We start from the raw sequence: 15,537 nt of genomic DNA on the forward strand, positions 1-15,537 counted from the left end.
TCATTTGTCGCACTCGGCAAGGCAGTGTGCAGAGAACATAGAGTGTATGTGGTGTTTTTCCATTGGGTTCATCGGTTTCTTCTTCCGTAGATTCTGGACCTTAGTGAGCCTGAGAAAGGCAATAAATGAGCACAGAATTAAACAAGGTGTGACCAGCCCATCTGTGGTAACAAGGCCCTTGGGTTGTTCTGGCTTAAAACAGAGCTATATACTCTCTAGAACCGAGCACCGGGGACCCCTGTGTATGCTGATTTTTGCTACAGCCAATCCCCTGCTTAATTAAGGCTGTTGAACGCATGTGGTTAAGTTATTTCATCATTTTTTCTTATGAAAACAACTTCTGCTGATTTGAGTTTCTGTCATGTCTCTGAATTCTTCATTATCTACCAAATAGTTTGTTTCAAGTTAGGTTGTCAGGTTGTAGAGCAGCAGTGTGCTAACAAGCTGACATAAATCCAGTCTGAATGCAATTCCGGGAACTAAACTAAACTAGTTTTGTACTGTCCGTCCCTAACATCCCCAGTGACTCATAGCTATTAGCCAGCCATCTGGCTGAGGAATGGGAATTGCGTGAAGCAATCTCCGAAACAGAGGGGAGAGAAAGAAGAGCGCTGTTGATCTGTCCCTGTATTCATGAGAAAAATGAGGGCAAGCTCGTTCCCGTAAACAAGGCTCCCCCACCCCCTTGTTACATGGAGCCAGGGGCTTTGTTCCCATTCTGGCATGATTGTAAGTATGAATCTGACCTCTCCCTCCAAGGAGCATATTGATGTGAGTCCATGAAGCATTTTCAAGAATTCTGAGAAGCACTCCAAATTAATCAAAGTCTTGATTTGGGCTGCTGACATTATACGAAAAATGTTCTTGTAAATGCCAGAGCATCCCCAGTGATTGAGGTTTTTGGATTTCCCAGAATATTTATTTATTTATTAATTTTTGAATCTTGGGAATATTTGCACATGATTTTACGTTACTTGCATGCAGCCATGAGGAATGCAGCCACAGAATGAGTTACTTTTAAAACATCTGCACCAATGGGGAATATAAGATTGCTGATGGAGTTTAAAACAGTAAAAACTGTTTAGTAAAAACTGTGTAATGCAGTGTGCCTAACGTAACATTTATTTGGATTTATTTACAATAGGCAATTTTTTTTAGAATGCAGGTTTTTTCATCAATGTTACTGAATGATTCAAGCAGCGGATTGGTCTCGGCTGTGCCTGCTGGTGGAGGGAGCACGCGCACCTGGGTTGCATTAGCTAATCAGCCCAGGTGCTTAAAGGTGTGCTGCTCTCCACAGTTTGGGGCTGAGACCGGGAGCTCACACCGAGAGCGTTTCTTTATTTGAGTTGTGTTTAATTTCAGTTTTGTTTCTTTTAACAAGATGGGAAAAGTGAACCGCCACTGAAAAGTAGGAGGAGCTGGTCGGCTGGTCGAAACGAGCTACAGAGCGGGGAACTGAAATAGTTGTCGCTCTGTTTAACTGTCTTTTGTCTTTGTTATTTTAGCTTGTTGTTTTAGTTTATTGGTTTTGCCTGGAACCCATAAGGGGGAAGCGTGATGAAAGTTAAATTTATTTTGTTTTTGAGTGGGTGCGCTCTCTCACTCTCCATGCGGCAATCAATGGTTTTCCCCGGCACTGCTGCATCTCCCTCCCAGGGAGTGTGACATTTTTGTTTAGCACTTTTTGTTGTTTTTTAGCGCAAAGATGCTTTGGAAAATCTGAGTACATTCCTGGTGCAGTGGTCAGCCTGACTTTCTGGACCTCTCAGAAGCACCCTGGCAGTGTTACTCTGTTTTTTTTAAAGGCCCGGAGAGCAGATCTGTTGAAATGCAGTCATTTAGCAGCTGGGATCTCTGGGTCTCTGTAGAGAAACTGTCCTGGCTTGGGCCTTTGCCACTTCAGAACAAGGGCTGCATAAGTCATGGCATCATAGCAATGGCCTATAAGGTGATTTTTAAGTTAACCCCTTATGTTAATATATGACCTAAATAGATAATTTCTGAAAAAACCTTGAGTAAATTTCTTGACCATATTTAGAAGATGCATTACATTTTGGCAATTAGCAGTAACAGAGCAAATTACACTTTTTTTACATACAATCCATTTCTACAGCTGGATATTTTACTGAAGCACTCCAGGTTAAACCCCTCCTGAGATTGAGAGCTGCAACATTTTAGTCACAAGCTTCCTTAAGATCCTGTTTGTAATAAAGAAAGAATATTACATGATTTATATGCAAGATAATTATATAAACATATATATGCATACAAAGTACATAAAATGCAAGCAGGCTTATTTTGTTTAGGCATGACTATTTTATGAAAATTGCTAATTAATTCTTACAGGAATGCTTGTTTTTATTTGAGATAAATGTTTTTTGTATGACATTATATGTGCATCATATCATACACTGAAACGTACAGTGTCTAATCGAACAGTGTGACACATTACATTACAGTGACAATAATCAGTAACCTGAATTTATACATACATATGGAATGTATAGAACTTTGTGATGACAATTACATTTTTAAGAAAACCCACTAAATATTTAAAGAAATATTTTGAGGAGCATTTTTGTTATATTTCTTAAATGGACATAACTAACCATTGTGCCTTTTAATAAGTTCATTAGGAAAGGTATGAAAATCATTTTATGAAAAATGTTGTTCACATACATATGCTATGCTTTAGTTTTCCCCTTTCATACAGTACTGCAAATCACTCAAATTGCTGAATAAATGGAAATACCATCTGTCTCTATGAAAGGTACAGGTGCTGATATTTACACCCGATTTGGCATCCTCTTTTGGAGGAAACAAAGACATATAGACATCCATTACGGGAAAAGGTCCTGCCAATGGGGCTGATAACTAGAGAAAAAGCAGCCTTTAACGGATTGCCTCAGAAAAAGATACATCACAACATCAATGGATCGTCTTCATTCATTCATTCTTAAAAATAAACCCTGCTTCACTACTTTTTATTGACATCTTTGGCTTTGTTATATTTGTTACAGGAAATTTAAAATCCCTGTCAAGTACTTCAGATTGTCCTGTTCCGGAGGGTTAGCCATACTGTGGAGACTTAGCGCCTTCCTCCTCTCCTTAACTACACAAATCATAACAAAGGAAATCCAGCGCTGGGAGGAATGACCAGTCTTGACAAGGATGCCAACAGCTCTTCTAACTGGAAGACCAAGATGCATTATTCTTGATTTTGGTTTTAAATGTCAGAGTCTGTCGAGTTGCTTGCAGGTACGGTGGGTTGGGGGATGGAGGATGTGGCAGAACGCAGAATCACCTTGGTCATGACGTGTACTGGGGCTCCACTGGACTGAATGTCCTTTGGGTCTGCCTCAGGCTGGCTATCCACAGAGCCCATTAAGGGTTGGGCTTCCATGGTCGCTAGGTCCTCCTTAGCTGCCTGACTGCCGTAGAGGGAATTGATCGGTTTGGCAGTCATTCTCTCTTTCTCTGGCTGCTCCTTGTCCTCCTTTGCCTTGGCCATCTTCTCACAAAACTTTGGTAGGTGCTTGCGGCAGGCTCGCTGGATGATGCTGGCGGCCACCTCCTCCTGTTTGCGCCTCAAGGTGGTGGTGATGGGCTCGTAGGCCAGCTTGGAAGGGTTTTTCATCATGAACTTCTCCTCTATGCTGGTCTTTAGGGAGTCCATCTCCCCCGAATCACCCAGCACCTCTGTGGTTAGAGCCATCAGGATGTCCCGGCAGTGGATCTTGTCACCGGGGGCTATGGGTAGGTCCATTGTGATCAGCTTAATGGTGTTGGGCTTGGGGATCCTCAGAGGGTCCTTCAATGCATCACAGAAATCCGACAGCTGGCTATAGTCCACATACTGGGTGGCATCCGGGTCAAACTTCTCCCAGGTCTCGTAGAACATCTCAAAGTCGTCCTCGCACAGCGGGTCGGCACTCTCCTTGGTAGTCACTTTGAAGTTCTCCAGGATGATGGCGATGTACATGTTGACCACAATCAGAAGGGAAATTATGATGTAGCTGCAGAAGAAGATGATGCCCAGGGTGGGGCTGGCACAGTTTCCCCTCACGCTAGTGCCTGGATTCTCAAAATAAGGGTCGCAGTCTGGAGGCCCACTGTGCAGAATGGGAAGGAGAAGTCCATCCCAGCCTGCTAATGTTGTGGTCTGAAACATGGACAACATGCTGTTGCCGAATGTCTCAAAGTTTGTCATGTCATTGATTCCATGCATTTTCTTCACATGACCAAACAGTGACATGCCGATGATGGAGAAGATGAACATATTTATGAAGAGGAGCAGGACAAAATTAAAGATGGCAGGAAGTGACATCATCAGAGCCCTTAGAAGCTTGTTGACGCCCTCGAATCCCCTGATGAGACGCAGGATACAGCCAATTCTGGCCGCTCTCATTATACGGAAAAGTGCAGGCGACACAAAGTACTTCTCTATGAGGTCCGCCAGCACAATACCTTGAAAGAAAGGAAGAGTCATTTTCAAATATCAAATACTCTAAAACCTTTTAGCAGCTCCATCACGCACTTTTGAGTTACTTTGCTGCCCTTTTGTTTATGTTTGTGTTATTCTTTTAAGTCATGCAGTGTCATGCAGTGAAAATCAATTTGGCAAAAGGTTTCTCAAGATTTTCTGCTTACTCAGTATGGAGAGAATGACCACCACAAAATCAAAAATATTCCATCCTACGTTGAAGAAATATTGTCTGAGTGCAAATATTTTGAGGGCACACTCGATGATTAAGATCAGGACATAGACCAGAGTGCTAAAGTACTGGATAATCTCCATTTCCAGACTTTGATTGTCAGTCTCCGTCATCAAGATCACCATATAGATGCAAAGCAGAACCATCATGAAGATTTCAATGAATGGCTTTGTGACGAAGTCAAATGCCAGGCCTTGGAGACAGTTCTTCACGTGGAACCCAGAAATGAAAAATAAACACAAACAGAACACATACAAAAGAAAAACAGTGTAGTCAGTGCTGTGACCGAGAAAGTATGATCATCAACTTTAGGAAAATCAACAGAGATGTGCGATGAACAAGGAGACAACTCACAGCTAACTGGTGCCTTATAACAGTTATCATTCAATGATTTCAAATTGAAGGTTTCGATTTGTGGTTATGTGGAACATCAATGAGATTGAGAGTGTTTTTCCTTGTGGATTTCTTAGTTGATTGGGGTAACCTAAAGGTTACGGGTTTGAATCCCAGGTAGGAGCACAGTTGTTGTACCCTTATGCAAGGCATTTAACCATAATTCTGTGTATCCAGCTGTACAAATGGATCCTATGCAAAATGCAAAATAGTTGCACAAAGCCTTGGGACCATCATTAGATACCTGAGGTCTGGGAATGGGCCTCTGTTCTTTAGAGTCCAGTTCTTTCATCCAGTACTTTCTCTGTCCCTCTGTCATGAAGAGATCCTGCCCTCCTAAGTATTGAGTCAGAGACTATTATTATTGGTGCATATGCTGGCGACCTGCACACTCAAAAAAAATGGCACAGAGCTATACGCAGCAAAAGATAGACAATCTGCATCAAACTATACAGCAGTGGTAACCAACCCTGTTCCTGCAGATCTACTGTAGTGTAGAATTTTACTCCAACCCTAACAAAGCACTCATCATTCAACAGCCAGTGATCTTGTTGAGCGACTAATTACTAGAGTCTGGTGTTCAGGAGTCAGGTGCTGAAACTGCTGTTATCACATTTCTCCAATAAACAGAGTATGGATTAATAAGCATTCAGCTAGGCTCATCCCACATTGTTGATAATGCTGGTTTAATTGTGATTAAATGCTCTAGAGAATTATCGACTGTCCCAGATGTGCTGATACTTATCTTTTTTTTTTGCTGGTTATAGTAGTCAATATAAGCACCGAGGAAAAAACATAAGGTGAAGATGGACCCAAAAATGAAGAAGACAAAGTAGAGGTACATGTAGAGGTTGTCTTCATACACAGGCTGATCTTCGACCTGTATGAACAAAAAGTTCAAAGACAACCTCAGTTTCAAACAAGAGTAAATAGCCAAACTGTGTCTATTTTGTAAATTCACACCTGCCAGATCCTGTGCTTATCATAACTACATATCATAAGACAGATAAATTCAACTCTGAGGCAATATTTTAGCTAATGTGATGGATGTTATAGGTGATTTTAAATGTTTGGAGACCAAGTCACTTTTTTAGGCATCTCTTATAATAGAGATTCTAAAACCAACTCTTATTTCATCAGCAGTGCATATTCTGAAAACTGCATGTACACACCAATAAAAACAATAAGTAAATTATCCAAACTATGCTTTCCAAAGAAACCATTTTATCTTGTTTTATAAATAAATTTTCAGTTGAGTTGCCCTGGATGGATTGGTGATCTGTCCAGGGTGTATTCCTGCCTCTCGCCCACTGCATGCTGGGATAGACTCCACACCCCCCCCCCCCACCTCCCTGTAACCCTGGGCATGCAATCCAACAAAAACATATTGCATAAAAAAATGGATTATATCACATAATTATTCCAAACACAGGAACACATGAGTATCATTGTAATTAAGAATCCCTTACTGAACGTGAATCCATTGCTGCATATATGAGGTCCAACCAGCCTTTATTCGTTCCCTGAACAAAAAAAACAAACACACACAAAAAACCCACAAATAGCAATGCATACAGGAAGACCTGATAACCTCTGCTCCACTATATTTAAATTACATTTTAGGGATCTGGCAGCCTCTCCTATACATATTGATTTAGCCATAGAGCATACATTAAAGGGGAGGGAGTAGAAGGGGTCAGGTGGTGAAGCCTAGGAAGTACCGGGAAACTCTCCCTACTGTGTATGTTGAGGGCAAAAGAGCCTGCAGCCCATTGAATTCAATGTAGAAAACCAAAGTGATTTAACAACCAAAGAAAACCTCAGTTACATGAACAGTTCCCTCACCATTGTCTGCCGCCATGGCACTACTATATGAGACAGTGCCATACTGCTGCCCATGGCACCACCGTATGAAACAGTGCCATACTGCTGCCCATGGCACTACGATACCGTGCCTACCCTGACTCATAGCGGCATACTGAGACTAGTAGTGCAGCCCTGCACCTTGTCTGCTCATGGCCCAGTAGACAGTGCCATATCGCATGGCACCACCGTATGAAACAGTGCCATACTGCTGCACCACGATGAGTCTATGCGCCATGACCACTGATGAACAGTCCATGCTGCCATGGACCACCATGTGCAGCTGCCTGGTATCTCCATGCCTGCATACTGATGAACCGTGTCTACTGAGACCCAGGGAGGGTGAATCCCCAACTTTATTATCTGCCAGTCTGACTGGATGTTTCTTCAGTAGGAAAATGCAAGAACTCTCTTTGCCCACCCACCTGTAGCAGGGCTGAGTTATTAAACGGAGGATTCTGCATATTCTGCTACTCTCCAATGGATCATTCATGACAAACTTACCACTTGCAGGAGAGAGAGGTAGCCCATGGGAACGCTGTCGAAGTTCACCATCCTATTCTCCCAAGTTACATCAGTGAAGTTCGCAAAGATTAAATTGGAGCACTCTGTGCGGTTGTTGATGTCATTTGCGTGGAACATCTCCTCGCTGGTGGTGTTCATGCAAGAGTAGAACTTCCCAGCAAACAGGTTGACTCCCATGATACTGAAGATGAGCCATAAAGTGATGCAGGCCAGGACAACGTTGAAGAGGGAGGGAATGGCCCCAACAAGAGTGTTCAGCACAACCTGTAGGGGTCAACACATATACACACACAAGCACCCACACAAGCACACGCACACAGACACGCATATACAGGCATATACACACAAGTATGCACACACACATACACAAACATGAAACACCAGGACCTAACAGCTGCATACAGTATACAGTTGTAGCTTGAGTGCTGCTATACTGATAATAGATGGTGCTTGCTGGATGCAGTAGAACAGTCACTCACCCTCGTCCCCTCAATTCTGGATGGGATCCTGAGAGCTCTCAAAACATTGACAGATCCAAACACGGGGAAGCCCAGAGTAACCATCATGCTTAGGAGAGAAACCTGAGGCACAATTTGAATGCTGTTACAACTCAAGCATTGCATTACTGTGGCACCTACTGCTACTCTGCACTTTGAACTGATGCACTTGCTGTACGTCGCTCTGGATAAGAGCGTCTGCTAAATGCCTGTAATGTAATGTAATGTAATGCTAACTGCTTTTGTGTTGACAGATGGGAGACTGCATTGTCAAGCCATACAAAGAGCTGACTTCAATAATCCTTTATATTCAAGTCAAATTCAGCAATCATTTATGTATCCCACATGGGGCAATGAAGCTGGCACAGGCGAAAAAATATCCACAAAATGCATGGATATGAAACAACATGGTTGGTCCAGACGTGAAATTTCGAAAGATACTTATATCGTGGATAACACCGACCAGTCAAGTTGTATGCAAACGTCCAAAAAGTCATTAGTTTTTGTTCATGAAGATGCAAAATTAATGAAATGCTCAATATTATCTGATGCTATAAAAGGATTTTCCATGAACTGCAGTTGAGACTTGGATAATTGCTGTTGCTTTTCCATAATTTCCTAAATTACAAATTATCTTAAAGAAACAAAAACAACAACAACCCACAAAACCCATTTGTCAAAGACTAAACATGACACAAAGTACATTCCTCAGACTTATTTATGTTCCAGGAATATGTCACTCTAATAATAGTAATAATCATAATAATAATAATAATAACCAAAATATAAATTATCTGGAGACTTGTAAAATTAAGAAAGTATTTAGATTCTACACTAAAAATGCAGTAGGAGGGAAAGCAGTAAGAGGGAAAGCTTTTTTGATTAGAAAGCAATGTTTTCCATTTTTTAAAAATTAATAAATACTAACTTACATTTACAATAAGGAATTCCAGCCAACACCAGGCACTGGTGAAGTAGGTCTTGAAACCATATGCCAACCATTTTAGGAGCATTTCAAGAATGAACACGCTAGTGAAGACTAGCTCAGCATATGCCAGGATGATGCTTAAAACTTTACGCTGCTCAAGGTACATATCCTCAAAAGCCTGCCAAAATATGAACAAATAATGAAAAAACAATAGCAGGTACAGGTAGTTTAATGTTACATGATTTGGGACTACATAACCATACACTATATGTCCATTGACTTAATCACATTATGTTCAGCAATGTTGATTTCATAAAATATCCACAGAGAATTTTATAGAGCCCAACACAGAGAAGTCGTTTTAATAAATACAATGAATATCAATGAATATTATAAAAAATTATTATTGAAAATATATAGAACCACATATAACCAGGGATAACCAAACAGAAAGAATTCATTGTAAGGCGATAAGGTATGACACCAGTGGGTGGTGTATATGGTCAAATGAGGCTGCATCGTTTGTTTGAAGCCACATTGCTGCATACTTCATAACCGAGTTAGTGGGCACAAGATCAACTATTGTCTAGGTGTATACATATGATCAATATATTGAAAAAAATGTATACAATATATAGGCAAATAAACAAATTACCACCACTTTACTGTATATATTACACCATACTGATGCTTGAGAGGATGCAAGCTCCACTCACCAGAGCTCCACAGCTGACCAGGATGACAAAGGTGATGAAAGCCTGGAAGCAGCTGTGCTCCACAATGGCGAAGCACGTCCTCCTGAAGTTCCACCACATCTTCCCACGGCCCTGCGTGATGTCCACCTTCAGCCACGGGCAACGCCTGATGCATCCTGCAAAAGAGACGCAGATCCCCATCTCCAATGGTAAAGAAGGCAAGGTGCTACCTGACAGCTCTCACACCAAATTTTAAACAAGAAGTACCAATCAACTGCTTTGTCACCAAAAATGCTACTGACTTATTACAGGCCTTTTCTCTCTTTTCTCCCGATTTGGAATGCCCAATCGAATATGTAGATTATTTTTGTGCACTAACGTACAGCTTGAGTCACAAGCCTTTATTTCACTGTTTTAAGAGTCTGACTGTAAATAGTAAAACTTCCCCCACCAGTTCAGAGATCCCATGGCCCTGATGGGAGTTTACAGAGGGCCAATAGTTGGATAGTTCACAAAGAGCCCATAGTTCTATCGGAGAATTCACAGAGAGCCCATAGTTCTAATGGAGAATTCACAGAGAGCCCATAGTTCTAATGGAGAATCCACAGAGAGCCCATGGTTCTAATGGAGAATCCACAGAGAGCCAATAGTTCTAATGGAGAGTTTCAGAGAGAGTAGCTGAAATGAGGAGTTTACATAAAGAGCAGCTCTGATGGGGAGTTTACAGAGAGAGTAGCTCTAATGGGGAGTTTACAGAGAGAGTAGATCTCATGGGGAGTCTACAGAGAGCCCAAAGATTGCCCTGATTCTGTACCTTTGGTGAAGCAGTCCTGTGGACCGTCCTTTTCTGTTGCAATGGCCACCTCCTCTGGTTTGCGGTCCACAGCACTGCACTGTGGGGATTTCTCTGCATCCCCCTGTTGAGGAGTGAGTCTGACAATAAGAGAGGTCTCTGTCCGCTGACCCCAGCAGAACCATGTAGACTGGTGCACATCTCTTAACCTCTTTGTGCAAGCCCCCTAGTGGCCAGGATGCCACAGTCCTGAGATTGCTCAGCTCAGACATTCAGTGCTCCTGCAACCAAACTATGAGCGAAAATAACCAACCCTGTGTTCTAGCTTTACTAGTGGATGACACACAACAACTATGCCAAATATGGCGTTTCTAAGTGCCACCACTGTCGTGCAGGTCTTCCATTTAACAAGCACCCCCTCCCTACAGTCTCATCTGCAACTACTAGTGATGGGCAAAGCAGTTCCTTTCAGTGTACTGAATCATTAGAATCAGTTTATTAAAAAGATTTGTTCAAAAGATTCGTTCACCGAATCGTTCAGTGCTTGACCGGAGCTCTGACTGCGTAGTCCCACTCACTGAACTGAAACATGGCCAAACGCTCAGTTCAGCTTGCTAACTAGTGAACTGAGAACGGTCGTTCGTGAAGGATAAGCCAGTGAACTGAGAATTTAGTTGGATAAAGATAAGAGGTGTGAAAAAATCCAGTGTGTACGGAAAAATCGTACCGAAAACATCTGAAAAATGAAAACAGGTGAACCGTGGTTCATATATTAGCATATTCTTTTGTTTTAATTTAATTTAGTTTTCCAGTTTAAAAAGTGTAGACAGAGCATTTTCGCAAAGAATATCTAATAGCCAAAGAACCAAGGACTTTCTTTCCATATTTTTAATAAAATGTTTTCATTTTAATTTTATTCTAAACAATTTAGTTTGAAAGAATGTGTTTGATATGGCCATTTTATTTGACTAATTTTCCCAAAGTGGGTTGTTTTAGCCCTGGATGCTGATTTCTTTACCGTGACTTGTTCTAACGGCTGCTTGAAAGAGAAAGTGCTATCTGATGTAGGTTGGCTAAGTAGATACATCGTTTTCTCATAAAATGTAATCTATAAAGTAGTACTTCTTTGAGACATGAGTAAAAAATAAAAATAAAAGTCATTGAAAATAAACAACATACTAGTGATGTTCGATTATTATTACAACGTGATGTTCGATTATTATCCATTATTCCATACCGTACCCACTCTCCTCCCCAAAGACTCCTCGCTCCTTGCATTCGCTACCAGCAAGAGGAACGAAGCCACGCCCTCTGGGAACGAGATTGTACCGTAACGTGAGCTCTGTATCGTGATACAAACCGTACCGCCAGTTCAGTGTACCATCACATCCCTAGTACGTTCAGTGAACGAATCACTGAACTGATAGTCTGTGAACGATAGTCAGTCAGTGAACGACCAGTTCACGTTCGCTCGCAACTGACTGAGAGCTCAGCTGAACTGACTGAGAAATGAACGGATCGTTTCAGGAAGTGATTCAGTTCAGTTCGTTCACCCAAAAGATTCGTTCTTTTGAACGAATTGTTTGCGAACGACACAACACTAGCAACTACACCCCCCAAGCATGACACACTGGACAATATAGTGTATCTTTCAACACCAAAAATTTCTATTCCATCAGAGCAACAAGATAAAGTTAACAATAGCCGAAAGGTATGCCACCACACCAGTGAATAACACTGCTCACTGAATAGCAAAATAAAGAAGAATTTTTGTGGAATTATACCACGTCATACTGCTACTATGTACGGAGTGTGGCACAGTGGGTAAGGAACTGGGCTTGTAACCGAAAGGTCGCAGGTTCGATTCCCGGGTAAGGACACTGCCGTTGTACCCTTGAGCAAGGTACTTCACCTGCATTGCAGGTATATATAGTATATATCCAGCTGTATAAATGGATACAATGTAAAGTGCTATGTAAAAAGTTGTGTAAGTCGCTCTGGATAAGAGCGTCTGCTAAATGCCTGTAATGTAATGTTAATACTACTTGCGTCATATTTGATATTGTTAAATTCTGCCACTGTGATCGGAAAACACGGAAGTTACAACGAATGCTGCACCAAACACTGAAACCAATGGTAAAGGAGCACAAACTTAGACATAAGGACATCCATGATTTCAGTGGCTCTAGTTTATTTAACACCGCACAAAAATAAAATAAGAAAGTAGGTTGTTGCAGTGTTCAGTTTAACTGGTTGCATACAGTGTGTGAGCTGACACAGTTCCCGCTACATTTCTACAACAGCGGTGCACACACTGTGGGTCGCGACTGGTTGGCTACGGTTACACTAGTCTTTTCATGCGACTTCTGGAATCGGAATTTGAACATCCGATCACACCAGGCCACATTTGAGTTGTGTCCACATTTGACAGTTCAATGCGAGCTCTTCTGATCAGATCTCAGTTCGGATTTCATTATCCCGCGCAATATGTAAAAATAAAAAACGGAAAATACATTCCAATGGCTTTCGGTATTCATGAGATCGTGTTCTTTTTAATTATATTTAAACTATTGAGTAGTCGAAGTAGGGCCGACTGGCTTGTCAATTTCCATATACGAAAGCATATGTTCAACCACATTTGGGCGTGATTTCATGACGTTTTTCCGGTGAAAGCGTTTTGCGATGCCTGATTATGTCGAGACTACAAGCAATTCCGATCACAATGTGTGCTAGACCACCTCGCCAAGTGGTTTGTCAGATCCAAACCCAATGCGAGCGATATCCGATTTGTGCACGTCCACACCTGTCAGTTAATGCAGCTTCGCCTGATCGGATATTAAAAAACGCATCGAAATCGGATTTTGTTAATTTGGTTAAGCTTTCTGTGATTAATTGCCTGCTAATTTCTGTAACTTTGTCCTTTAATTTATCTTTTAGTTATTAAAACATGACTATTATTAGCAGTTTAAAAATCAGTCATCAATACAGCTATTTTGTAGCCTAATTGCAATCAAAAAATGAAGCATTTTTTAAAGTAAAAAATAAATCATCTGCACTGCTTCAATGTTGACATTTTTAAATTAGCCAAAATTCACATAATTCTCAATGCTATCAGATATTTTTTGCATTGCAAAATTGTGCACATTTTAACAACATTATTTAAAATTGTGGATGTAATCTTCATTCTCAACACTAGCACTTGGAGAATATACATGGTAAAGATGTGCAATGTGCAGATTTAGTCATTTAAACAACCCTGAAACACTGGTTTTGTTAAAAAAGTTAAAGGGGTAATGGTGTATAATTTTGTGAAGACTACCTTTTGAAAAAAAAGGATTTTTCCACGCTCTCTCTCTCATTCACACTCAAACTCACACACACACAGTTTACTCAGGTTGCATACAATGTTATACCCAAACAAATGTACGTTCTCCAATTACCTATATTTACTCTAGTGACCTAAATTTATTACTTTTTTGGGGGTGCTGGTGAGCCAAAAAGTTAATGTCAAGCCCTAGCCGTGTGTTATGTTTGATGGTGGAATATTATTTGATTGCAATCTTATTGTACGTAATTTAAGTTATTACTATCTCCATGGGCTATACCTGTCACTAAGGGCATGGGAAATTCTCATTCAAATTTACTGTGTGCTGATATGTGCCAGATGAATGTAAAATTCCCCTTGGAGTAATCATAAATAGTAACATTTGTAAACTGTCATCCCATCCCCATGTAACAGGATTACATAGAGTACAGAAAAACATACATGAGTGAATAATTACATATTTAAATGTAATCTACAGAAGTGAAGTCAGTTCATGAGGTGCAGATGTTTTGTAAAGGTCACTAGTAGGATAAATAATTAGAGCATGTCAAAATAAGACATGCTCAAATGTTTGATGACAACAACAAGCCAGTCAGCCAATGCAGGGCTGTCAACAATAACAAAAACTAAGGAATTTGCTGCAAAGCTACAAAGTGCTACATTTAAATAACAATTATAGGCTATACTTTTGAATTATTGAACAATGCATTAATATTACACACATCATACATTAAATTCATAAAATGCGATTAAGTAGCATGAAATAGTTCACCTTTTTGCACAGAAGAATGTTTATGGTAGTCGCTCAGGCTCAGTTGGATATTTACTGAGCCAATCTGTGGTCACCTTACTTAAGAGTATAATAGCAGTACCGTACTCCACACCTCAAGTACTCATTTAGATACTTAACTAGATTAAATATTTTGGAAAGAAAATCTGTCGATTTACTTACGTTTTTGAGTGCATCGGTATCATTTTCATCATCCAAGTCCAACTCTGCCTTGGCAATGGGCACGGCAAGGGAGCAGTCGATGCCCACATGCTCCAGGGCGAGGTTTTCCTTCTTGGCGTCGCCTTCGTCTCTGTCTCCATCCTTTCCCGCCTTCAGCTTCATTCCCAGCGGACTATTCGTTGGCCTGATGATGAAGGCTTTGACCCAGGCGAAGCCCCTGCTGATCCTCTTCATGGCAATCTGCATGTTCACCATATTTCTGGCCTCGCTGTACATGGCCGGATAGTTCCCGCGGAAAGAGTTCCACAGCAGGGCCATGAACAGGTTAACCACCTGTGGGAAGGAGGCAGTGCAGTGTTAAGATTGGTCGTGGCACCTGCAATTTCTGCTAACCTTCACTTTAGTTAGGTTCCATTCAGTTCAATCTCATGTGGAAAAAAGGACATGGATTAGCAAGCTTCTCAATTATGTCAAGGTAAAGGCCAGGGTTTATTGTCATATGTTAAACACACAGGTGCTTTAAACAATGAAATGCTTACTCAAAAGCACCCTTCTCTGCAAAACAAAAACAAAACAAAAAAACACAGCACACAAACAGGCACAGTACAATAATATAAAAAAGACCATAATGTTGAAAAATAAATGAACAGTGCATGTTACAGTCAAAAGTTAATGACAGTTCATAAATTTAAAGAGCAAACAGTCAGAATCTATTTCGTATTTAGTATCTTGATGACCTATGGAAAGAAATTGTCCTTAAAAAGTGTGGTTCTGGACCGAATGCTGCGATACCTTCTAGCTGATACACTATATCACCAAAAGTATCTGGTTTGGGACTGTTTTTCATG

At 40.9% G+C, this 15,537-nt stretch overlaps 1 protein-coding gene across 2 annotated transcripts in view; it reads right to left on the minus strand.

Annotated features, from left to right (window-relative positions):
- Positions 1–2,222: 2,222 nt before the first annotated feature.
- LOC135243571 (sodium channel protein type 4 subunit alpha B-like) overlaps positions 2,223–15,537 on the minus strand; it is a 30,342-nt gene continuing 17,027 nt past the window's right edge. Inside the window, exons 15-25 of one of the 2 annotated variants that reach the window (XM_064315504.1) lie at positions 14,690–15,022; positions 10,434–10,536; positions 9,641–9,795; positions 8,929–9,102; positions 7,979–8,080; positions 7,479–7,763; positions 6,581–6,634; positions 5,857–5,991; positions 5,356–5,451; positions 4,654–4,924; positions 2,223–4,470 (exon numbers count right to left, since the gene is read on the minus strand). In XM_064315504.1, the coding sequence (XP_064171574.1) occupies positions 3,230–4,470; positions 4,654–4,924; positions 5,356–5,451; positions 5,857–5,991; positions 6,581–6,634; positions 7,479–7,763; positions 7,979–8,080; positions 8,929–9,102; positions 9,641–9,795; positions 10,434–10,536; positions 14,690–15,022 (2,949 nt within the window). In that variant the 3' untranslated portion in view covers positions 2,223–3,229. Of the gene's footprint in view, positions 4,471–4,653; positions 4,925–5,355; positions 5,452–5,852; positions 5,992–6,580; positions 6,635–7,478; positions 7,764–7,978; positions 8,081–8,928; positions 9,103–9,640; positions 9,796–10,433; positions 10,537–14,689; positions 15,023–15,537 lie in introns of both variants that reach the window. The other variant, XM_064315505.1, reaches the window with a different exon arrangement.

Source organism: Anguilla rostrata, chromosome 17 (assembly GCF_018555375.3).
Source record: "Anguilla rostrata isolate EN2019 chromosome 17, ASM1855537v3, whole genome shotgun sequence".
NCBI lineage: Eukaryota > Metazoa > Chordata > Actinopteri > Anguilliformes > Anguillidae > Anguilla > Anguilla rostrata.